The sequence below is a fragment of the Patella vulgata genome, chromosome 4, assembly GCF_932274485.2.
Source record: "Patella vulgata chromosome 4, xgPatVulg1.2, whole genome shotgun sequence".
In the NCBI taxonomy this organism is placed as follows: Eukaryota; Metazoa; Mollusca; class Gastropoda; family Patellidae; genus Patella; species Patella vulgata.
In genome coordinates this window covers 51,435,574-51,447,276 of record NC_065882.2, presented here as the reverse complement: position 1 = coordinate 51,447,276, position 11,703 = coordinate 51,435,574, and the positions used below count along the sequence as shown (strand labels likewise).

The following is an 11,703-nucleotide window of genomic DNA, read 5'->3' as shown; positions in this document are numbered from 1 at the left end:
TGGACCTGTGCAATATCAGGGAGGAGTATTTAGCCTAGTGGGCAGCATTTCTACCTAGTCATTGAGTCTCTACCTAATTCCAAATGCCAATGATTCAATTACGTGCACTCCAGTGTAGTACACAGGTGGACATCCATTTTTTGTACCATCTGAAAAACTTGGCAACACTTTCTTTTCTTGTCAGTTCAGTAGGTGCTATATCAGTTTAAGAATCAGTTTACCACAAGGAAGAAAAGTTCTTTAACAGTGTATATTAACTTGGTAAAAATTGAAATTTTGAAACAAGAATTATCTTCATCAACGTGATTGCGCGTGCTGTTGGCCTATTTGGAAAGTCTAATATATAAATGTGGACTAAGAATAATGTTGTTTACGGAACCAGCTATCAAAAGTTTTATCTCAAATCGGCTTTAACAATCACTAGAAACTGTGTTGATTTTACAAAGTAAACAAAAATTGAAACATTACGTCCTATTGTACACTGATTACGCAATGGAAATTCTACCCTGCATTACCCCCAGACGAGAAATGAGTATAACCCAAGTCTTTAAAGTCGACTTGCTCCGTGTCAACTTCTAGTTTTTAGGTTTTAATCATGGCGAGTTGGGATTCACTACCCGGCTTTGCCCTTTTGTGTTTTATTTTAATTTTATGTACAAAAGCTCAAGTTTTAACGCCGCCTTATTTTAATTTAGCTCAAACAAGAAATATTACTGCATCGGCTACGTGTGGGGAAGATGTAGCCGGACCCGAACTTTTTTGTAGATTGACCGGTGCAACAAGTGACCATTTACGACGTGATGAAGGCGATCGGGAATTGATCCGTGGTCAGTTGTGTGATCATTGTAATAACCAAATCCCCGAATTAACACATAAAGTTGAATATGCTACTGATGGTACACAGAGATGGTGGCAGAGTCCCCCCTTGTCAAGAGGAACCCAATATAATAAAGTTAATCTTACTGTCAACTTGGGACAGGTAATATAAAAAGTTTATTACACTTTCAGAAAGTTTTTTGTTTGAGAATATTTTGTTCCGCTTTATGCAATGCATTATCTTGGAATCCTTTTATACACTATTTGTTGAACACACAAACTCGGCAACCTAGAAATAATTGTTGAAAACTTTCCTTTAAAAACGTGTAAATCACATGATGAAAGATATGATTAATAGAAAAGAATATCAAACATACACGTTTATTTTAGAAGGGGGTGGGGGGGGGGGGTGTGTGACTGCCAGTATTCTGGCATGCATATTTGTACATGTACATATGAAAACAGATGTAAATATTGTATGGTATATTTCCTAGAAAAGATAGAAAACTTTACTGTAGTCTCCATTTATTTACAGTATTTAATACCATAATATCTAATAAAGCAAAAGTAAAAGGAATTTATTAACCAATACCAAGGACATTCATGAATTTACATGAACATCCAATTTCCAGACAATTGTTGAAAGGTATATTCTTGAAATCTGCTGATTCAGGAATTTTTCATATCAAGAAATTATTTCTATCTTTTCTGATGATGTTATATTTCAAACATAAAGATTGATACGTTATTGGGTATGGTAGGTTAATGTACTTATAAATAACAATAATGTTATTACAGTATATGTATAAGATAAGTAATGGCCAGTATAAGTAGCTAGTTTATTGAAATTGTATTATCAGTATTTATTAGATGATTCAAGATAAGCAGTCCAAGTACACAGTGATGGATGGATTAAATGTACTGGAATTGATGATCATCTTACAGGTGTCACTAAAAATTATAAATGAAAAATGAGATTAAACCCCGGCCTTCCCATTCTCAGACAATTTCACTTTCACATAAATAGGACATTAGTTATCTTGGCATCTTATAATGGTTCTATTAATTCAATGATCAAAATATGTTAAGTATTCTGATGTGATTTATTTATTTCCACTCTGTAACACTATTTATATTGTGTATTACAAGTAGATTTTTCAATAACTCACCAGGATTATAGATATAAATCACACTTTAAATGATGTGATACATTTTTTTACTACCAGTATATCCTTCTTGGTGCCCCTGTTCATTCATAATGTTTTATCTTGCCGCCTTAGTCCCGAAAAGACCTAGTTTCTGTCAAGTGGACATTAAACCAGGTTTCTCTGTCTGTCTCTCTGTCGCTTGCCTTCTCTTACACTTTAATACATGTATTTTCTATTGGTTTGCTTTTACCAATTGAAATGTTTTCCTTTAAATAATTATAGTTTGTTGTAACAAGAACATGAAATTTGATTATTCAATAAGTAGTAGAAACATATTTGACATTTACAGATTGAAGGTGTTAGTTTGTGGCTTGTAGATGTAAAGACATAGGTCACTTCAAAATGCGAAAATATGAAAGGTGATTCTTGTGTATTGACATTATTGGCTGTGTAAATAGAAAGTCTAGTCTGTTGAAAGTATAATGTTCACATGTCCAGTGTGTTTGTTTCTGGCTACATTACATGTATTTACATGATTAGCTGATTTCAGACACAATAAGAGTTGAGACAAATTTGAGAATAAAAATATATAAATATACAGTATATTTTTGCACCATCATCTGTTTATTGCTAGTTATTTCAAATTTTTAGTGCTATAGAATGCCTTGCAAACTACAATATTGTGAAAGTTGAATCTCTAATAGAAATATCAGTCGAAAAATGGTTCAATTCTCTTCAGCATTTGATAAAATGAAAATTACAATGATCTATGCTGCTCCCTATGTAACAAGATGGCTGTCATCTTTATTTACCAAGAACCATATTGATGGGCCTGTTTTAAATCTGATTGAATCCAGTCCAGGAAATTATCTAGCGTTGGTATTTTAATTTTCTTTTCATAATTAAATGTTAAATAATCTTAGTGCATGTATAAGCGTTGATTAAGCCATGAGAAATCAAGTATATAGTTACTGATTCTACTTTTCAGCCCCTATCAATCCTGTTCAAAGTATCATTTGGATCTGCTTCAGAATTCAGGAACCATTTCCTATAGTAAAATTTTAATTTCTAGTTTGACTTTAAGATTTGTGTGAGAAACTATCAAATTAGCACATGTAAACACGCATGTATAAGTTACCATTGCATTTTGTATGAGATCTTCCTGAAATTTAGACTTCACTTTAAAATTATATCTGAGTTTTGGCTACCGGCTTTCATAACTAGGTTACAATAAGTTGGCACAATTTTGTAGAGTTTTGAGCTTATCTTGTCAACTTTATATCTACAGCCAGATCAGATTACATGGTTGCCATGGTAATACATCAGGAAGGCAGTTCTTCAAACCAACAGTCTTACTTCCTTACTTTAAATAGTTTCAAAAGTAGGACATCCGACTGAGTGAAAAGGAACTTGTTTGACCAACAGATGTTGTAATGGTCAGTTTTGACCATTAGCCCACCCATTGACCACAATGATAATAAATACCACATGTGAACTGACTGACATCAAAAGTAAAGAGAACAGGAAGATTTTGATTTCAGAATGTTGACCTAAGAGAAATGGTCAAGAAATTCTATGCTGATAATATGATCTTGCTAAACTGAAAAATGTACCACAGTGCCAGTATGTTATTTATAATGATTCCCAGGTGGCCCAGTTAATATAGATTCATTAAAACCTAGAATTTTAAGCATCAATTAATGAGTGTCCTTTTGATTAGGCAAAACCTTCAGTAATCCACCTCCCCAGCAAATAATAAATAATGTCAACTGATTTCATTTCATTTCCAATTAATCAAAAACAATGTAATTTCATGACTAAAAAGGGCTCTTTTGGGGCTTCTGAGCCTACCATACTCTCAGACTCCTTCTCAGTCCATCCCTGATATGACATTATTAGTTTCAAAATGACCCGAGTTGGCTGAGTATTCATAAATGTACATTCCATATCATAACTAATGTAAAAAAAAAAATGTTTGAGATAATGTATGAAATGTTAATAATGGTCTTTATTGAAATCTTTCTTATCTATTGTATTCCATTAAGTCCATCTTAATGTTATTAAAGACATAATTCTTTGAATTTATGCTTGTGTGTGTCGAGGACGACCTAAGTATTTAATAAGGCAATTAAAATTCTTCATACTTGCATATATAATGTTAATAGCCCATAATACAAATAAAATACTGTATCATGTTACACCAAACCTTAATATTTTCTTTGCTAATTTATGCAATCATCAAACAATCATGTCAGACATAAGGATATTCTGTTAGGTTAGCGACTTGATGGAGGCAGGGTTAATTCCCAGGTCAAACAGTAAAAGTTATATTTCATTTTAAAGAAATATAATATCTCTATAATTGTTTGTATTTCTTTCAAGATATAGTCCTTGGGGAAAAACTCAAAAAAATAACTGAAAATGTAACATTGCCAGGCGATGAATATAGATGCCCACTAGCATTTTTTAAGGATGGCTTTCAAATTTTTCTGTGAAAAATAAATTAAATGTGTGAATTTGAATTTCATTAAGGAAAAAATCTCAGAAACTCAGCTGTAACTTTGATAAGTTGATGGATGGAGGGGTGAGGACAGTATACTTGCACATGAAATGTGGATGAATAAAAACTGTACAGTATATTTGGATTTTGAGAAATTTGTCACTTTAATGTAAACTTTTAAAATATTTCTGTTGTTGACTAGTTTAGTGGTCAGATGTTCTTGAGATTAAAATGGACAATGGTTCTTTTCTGTTGTAAAGTTTGTATGTTGTCCATTAGTATTGGTAGTTCACCCCTGAATCTGTTGTGTTAATATAGAGACAAGCACTTGAAGTAACTCAATACTTGGCTGTACCAACAAGGTCTTTCAAGTATTCTACATGTACTACTGTTAAAGTAATAGAAGGAAAATGCTATACAACAGCTGTAAACTATTATATCATATATACACACAGGAAATATCATCCATAACTACATTTTATTCTTACTTCATTTCCTTTTTATACACTCATCACATTGAACTATTGTGTCTGCTTTTACCACAGTTTTTGAAAAAATATTAAAACAAATTTTAAAATATTATACTGCTTCATGAAAAGTCTAAAAACTGATTAATTTGCAAACTTAGAAAGTTAAATGATAATACCAAATTGTTATAGAGTTTCATTCTCTGTATATATGTCAGAGACAGTAGCAGATCTAGCAGCTCTGAATAGGGAGGGATAGAGGGAGAAAGACGTTTGTACATTTAAATTGGTTGTGGTTCTTCTAGTCTAAACTAAAAGACATTTGAATAGTTCAAGAGCATTCGGCTCTGTACATATTACAGATCAGTACATAATTGCTTGGGACTAGAATAAAGGGTTCTAAGATCTTTCCACATAGAATTAGTTAATTTTATTCTCAGAAAAAATCTTTGCTTCTTCTGTAAAAGGACACATGTGTAGACATAAAGCAGACATCTTCTCCTCATCAGAGCTATAAATTGTAGTTTTGATAAAAATTTGTAAAAGCGGATTCAATTACTGCTCTTCTATCAATATAAATTGGATATTTGCTGATGAATGTCTAAAATAGACCTATCTCTGCGTGAATTGTCATTGAACTTTTAATGTTGATCTTTGGTCTTGGTCTAAAATGATCTTCATTGTAATAAAATAGATTTGTTGTACATTTAATGGGTAGTTAAATTAGCAGTGTGTACCTAGGAGTCTGGTCAACTCTTTTGTTATATGGATTAACTTTAAGTCTGTAGTCTATGGTCAGTATGGATGATGAAGGGAGTTGAGCTTTATGTCAATGTTGCTGTTTATAGTTGAAATACCTACCACAGATATATGTTAGAGAAAGCACTGGGTTTGGGGGGTTTTTTCGTGAGAGGAAGTAATGGCTGTCGAAAGATAACTGTTTTGTTTATTTGGGGTTGTATTTTATTGAATAAAACTGTGTATAAAGTGTCAAGCAAAATATTGGAAAAAAATAATAGAAACTTTGTAGTAATTTCAATATCTATCTGCTACATTTTTCTAACAACTAACCCGCACAAATACACATATTCTGGGATTTAGCCAAAATGTTTTGTTAGGATCCCTAGAAAAGGTTCAATATTTCAACTTGCATGATGCATGTGTTTGGTCTTAATTATTTTAAAGATAGATACAATTATTTGACAAAAAAAGCAATATTGATGCATGTAACATTTAAAATTATCTGAAACTACATCACAAAAGCAATAGGCGATATACATGTAAGTTTTTCTCTTTAATGTCCTGCCAGTGAAATATATGAACCAAATAGTTTTAAAACACAATTTTCATGTTAGCAATCCTCAAAAGATGTGTATATAAATACCACAAAAGATACAGTATATTATTTGAAATTGTTGGAGTTGCTGGTTCATGTTATATAATCTCTTTTTTATGTTAAAAGTCTTATATTTGTCTGTTAATGGTTTTAGCACATTGATGCTGACTCAAAGACAGTATTATACAGGGGCCTGTTTCACAAAATTTTAACTAAGATAAAATCCAAATTTTAGTAATTTGATTGGATAATATTAGATTGATTTTAGTGCTTAGCCAATCAAAATTGAAGTATCTGCTAAAATTTTGATTTTATCTTTAGTTAAGATTTCGTGAAACAGACCCCAGGTCCCATTATGTTTAAGTAAAGAGATATTGGATTTGATAATAATTGTAATGAAAAATATTAGCACTTATCTAGAAAAAGTAAAAATAGAAACTTAATAATTTTATTGTTTCTATAATGAAATTAAAGGGATATTTGTTAAATACACTTGTTTGAGAATTATTACACCAGTGGATGGCACCTCTTTATTAGTGTTTTTAAGTTTTACCCAGTAGCTTTCAGGGGGGCTTATATCGACCTTCCAAAGTTCTGGGAGCATCTGGCATTAACTGATTGCAATTGAAAAAGGTTGACCTGAGCACCTCTTACAACTCCAAGCTGAAGCTAGTGGCCAATGTTTAACTTTCTGCAACTTGCTTCAACTAGCGGCAAGTCGGCAACTAGCTGCCGTAGACATGAGTGGTCTTACAACTGGTGTCAACTTGTTTCCATGGAAATAACATCACATAATAGTCTTGTGACATGTGACTTTGTGAATAAGCAAAATGGAAGCAAATGAAGACACCAGCTTTTCTAATGTTGATGATGTCTTCAATAACGTATTAATAGAATGGCAAGGCCAACCATGCCTTTGGGGGGGCTTCTTCTAAGGTATTTGCTATTTTACTGAAAACATGATGAATAGATTACAACAAAGTTACATCAAAATTATTCATTTAGTACAATCTGATTAAAACACAGATCCTATTTCGTTTCGTTTTTTACAGTTCAAAATTTCGTTTTACTTGTCTTTACTACACTAGGATCTGGAAAAGTTGTTATCATTGACGTGTTCTGGATGGTGTGAGGGATTAGCCAATGAAACTGTGGGTAATCCACTAGAAACATTAATGCTGATTGGTTAATCAAATGTTTGACGCGATAGGGTCAAAAGCAAAAGCCGCTCGTATGACCTCTGATGCGACCTCCCAGTACAACTGGTCAAATCTTCATGTAGTGTAGGTCATCGAAAGTATAAAAAAACGAAACGAAATATAGATCTGTATTATGATCAGATTGTCATTTAATACAGTGAGCACTGTATAAAGTTTTATGCTGGACCTGCAGAGCAGACCTGTCAATTTCCGTTGACAATCAGCTGACTTTGTAACTTGTTCGAAGGTAGAAATGATTGACATGTATGTTTATTACAGGGTTATAGGATATCAGTGTTTATTGTGTTTTAAGTGGTATATAATACCATGCATTGATAGAATATTTAATCAGTTAATGTACACATTACACATGTTTAAAGCTGTGATAACAGTAGTATTAAATAACAGCTACTGTAAAATGACACACATCATGTTTACAGTGCTATAGAGGAGACAGTACTAATTCATTTAAGCTACTGGTAATGTGACTGAAAATGGTTTAAGTGAAGATTTTGAAACCATATAAACTCTTTTGGATATTATCCCAAAAATGAAATGGAATAAAACTTTTATCTTCTTTGGAAGGATTGTTTTCGTATTGTATGTATGATTTGGAGGTACAACCATGACAGAGATTCATCTAAGATGGCCTCTGTTAATCCATTCATGTTACTTTATGCATATATCAATTACGAGTGTGAATTTTTATATCATTTAAAGAAAAAATATATTTACCAAGAGAATTAATGTAATTAATTTTGAATAATACTATATTCAGAATATTCCATAAAATTTAAAAGTGTGTACAAATTGAAAGTTATCTCAACAATGGCTCTATAATGAATTATTTGTGATAATTACATGCACTTCATGTGTCGTTACTCTTGATCTGCTTTTGGTGTCTTGTAACTGCTTCCACTACTTGTAAAATAATAAAATTGTGACAACCTATATAAACTGCTCGTCCAAAGTTTCTATGGGTGTAAGATTCATTGCATGGGTACTACTTGTAGTCTTTAACTACATTGAGCTTATGAACCGCACATTAAGAGTATTTCAACACTCATCTCATTTTACAGGCTCTTTCTCATTATTTCTATCATGTGTGATCAAGAGATCTTAAATTTGATTTCTATGTGATATATATTTTAACCATTTTGAAAGGTAGCAAAGTAGTCTTTGAGAGTCATCTAAGCAATGAGTCATGTGAGCAACCCCCTGAAGCTCTGATATTTAATTGAGGCGCTCGCTAGCCTGGACGTCGGGAGTTCGATGCCTGCATTGGCCGAAAAAGTTCATCCAGATTTTCCATCGTGGTTCCCCCTTGTCAATGATGCAGGATGGAGGGCCTGACAAGGACAGCTGTCTAGTCAATCGGATGAGACACAAAACTGAGGTCCCGTGCACATAAAAGATCCCTTGACAGTTGGAATGCGATATAAGAGTAGGCCGTAGTGCCGCTATCCGGGCAAAATTTCCCTCATAGCAAACCGTATGGCGTATGCCCGTCTTCATTAGCCCATATCAGAGCAAAACAGTAGGACGTTAAACTGCATTTCATTTCATTTCATTTAATTGAGGCAGGTGGGGGCATCCATTTCACCACACCTTAAATCTATTACTTTAAAAAATTCATTCAATTTATAAATATCACCACACACAAATATTCAAAAATATTACTGCATAATGCATGAATTTCATGTTAAGTAGAATATCAATACTAGTGCTGTGTACACTCAGATAACAATCGGTAATTAAGTTATTGGATATATTGTGGTCTTATAGGGCAATTTTCTGGTCATTAGAAATATCATTAAATAATTTCATTGAGGTTAATATCTGACCTAATTGTTCTTTATGGAACACATTTTTACAGAGTGTTGAGTTGTTTGTGTCAGGAAATCTACTGTAAATCAGTGTAATGTAACACAGGCTTGTTATTTCCTGTTTAAACTTTCTACATATTTTACCTACACAATCAGTGGAAATTGCTACTGTCTGATTTTTGACCTCAGTTTATATAATACTACTGTACTTATATACATTGAACAAATTAAATATATAAACTTTTTATAAATGATATAATTTTCACTAAAGCAGTAAAAAAAAGCACAATAATAAATATCAATGCATGATTAGTCTTCTGTGATTTGAAGAATGGAATGTTCAGACTTTTATATTAAATGATTTTTTAAAAATTAGGCCTGTGTACAATGTTATAGGCAGCTGTATGACTTAATGCATATAAAGTTTTATCTAAGCTTAAAGTTAAAGAAAATATTTACCAGTATCATAAAAAACTAGAATATACATTAAAGAGGCATTCTGGGAGATTCGATAAAGAGTTGTCCGTTCTCGCTATAATAGTTAAAAATAAAATAAGGTAAATAGAATATATTGAAAATTTCTGTCAAATTGCTCCATTGTGAACCAAGATATTAGCTTTTGAATTTTAAGCCCAGCCTCGATCATCATTACTAAAGTGGGTACGATAAAAAACATAGTCTTGATTATCCATTTTTATACGCCCACATGGAAATGTGGTCGTATATTGCTGTCACCCCCATCCGTCCGTCCATCCGTCGTCCACAATTTCTTGTGAACACTCTACAGACTACATTTATCATCTGATTGTTTTGAAATTGATATATGTTGTTTGCATTAGTGAGATGAAGAAGCCTATTTAATTTCACGAACTTCCGTTAATTTCTTCTGGAGTTATGGCCCTTGTTTCACTTTTTTTGCACCTTGTGAACGCTCTAACGACAAAAGTTATCAACCGATCTATATGAAATTTATATGCATCATTTGAATTAGTAAAACAAAGAAGCCTATTGAATTACATCTAGAGTTATGGCCTGTGTTTCACTTTGTTGAATCTTGTGAACGCTCTAATGACAACAGTTATCATCCGATCTGTTTGAAATTGATATGCATCATTTCGATTAGTGAAACAAAGAAGCCTATTGAATTTCAGCAGTTTCTGTTAATTACGCCGTGAGTTATATCCCTTGTTTCACTTTTTTGTACCTTGTGAATGCTCTAACCACAAAAGTTATTACCTGATCTGTATGAAATTTATATGCATCATTTAAATTAGTAAAACAAAGAAGTCTATTGAATTTCAGCAATTTCCATTTATTACATGTAGAGTTATGGCCCTTGTTTCACTTTGTTGAATCTTGTGAACGCTCTAATGACAACAGTTATCATCCGATCTGTTTGAAATTGATATGCATTATTTAAAATTAGTTCAACGAAGAATTCTATTGAATTTCAGCAATTTCCGTTAATTATGCCCTGAGTTATAGCCCTTGTTTCACTTTGTTGTATCTTGTGAATGCTCTAAGTTATTATCAGATCTGTATGAAATTTATATGTATCATTTAGATTAGTAAAACAAACAAGCCTGTTGAGTTTCAGCAAATTTCTGTTAATTACATCTAGAGTTATGGCCCTTGTTTCACTTTGTTAAATCTTGTCAACACTTGAACGGCAAAAGTTATCACCTAATCTGTATCAAATTCATCTGCATCATTTAAATTAGTGAAATAAAGAAGCCTATTGAATGTCAGCAATATCCTTCAATTACTTCTAGAGTTATGGCCCTTGTTTTACTTTGATGAACCTTGTGAACGTTAGAGCGACAAAAGTTATCATCCGATCTGTATGAAATTTATATGCATTATTTGAATTAGTTAAACGAAAAAGCCTGTCGAATTTCAACAATTTCTGTAGATTACTTCCAGAGTTACGGCCCTTGTTTTAGTTTTTAGAACCTTGTGAACCCTCAAACGACGAAAATTATAATGTCATCTGTATGAAATTGTCTATTAAATTCCCCTAATTACCAACAAAAGAATAAATATGTGACAACCCTTGTCGACCGCTCGGACGATATAGCTGCTGTGGGCGTATGTTTTGTTGCCAACCTATATTTAGATGGGGGGGTCACGGTGGCTAAGTGGGTAGGACGCTGTATCGCTAGCCTGGAGGCCGGGTGTTTGATCCCTGCATTGGCAGAGAAAGTGCATCCAGATTTTCCAGCGTGGTTGCCCCTTGTCAGTGATGCAGGATGGAGGGGCTGACAAGGACAACTGTCTAGTCGTTTGGATGGGACGAAAACCTGAGGTCCTGTGTACACATTGGCGTGCACGTAAAAGATCCCTTGACAGTTGGAATTCGATATAAGAGTAGGCGGTAGTGCCACTGTCCGGGCAAAATTTCCCTCACAGTA

General features: G+C 33.1%; 1 protein-coding gene across 1 annotated transcript in view; it reads left to right on the top strand.

Moving 5' to 3' along the window:
- Window positions 1-595: 595 nt before the first annotated feature.
- LOC126819409 (laminin subunit alpha) overlaps window positions 596-11,703 on the top strand; it is a 69,660-nt gene continuing 58,552 nt past the window's right edge. The window contains exon 1 of the mRNA XM_050547417.2: window positions 596-979. Within this exon, the coding sequence (XP_050403374.1) occupies window positions 596-979 (384 nt within the window). The remainder of the gene's footprint in view (window positions 980-11,703) is intronic.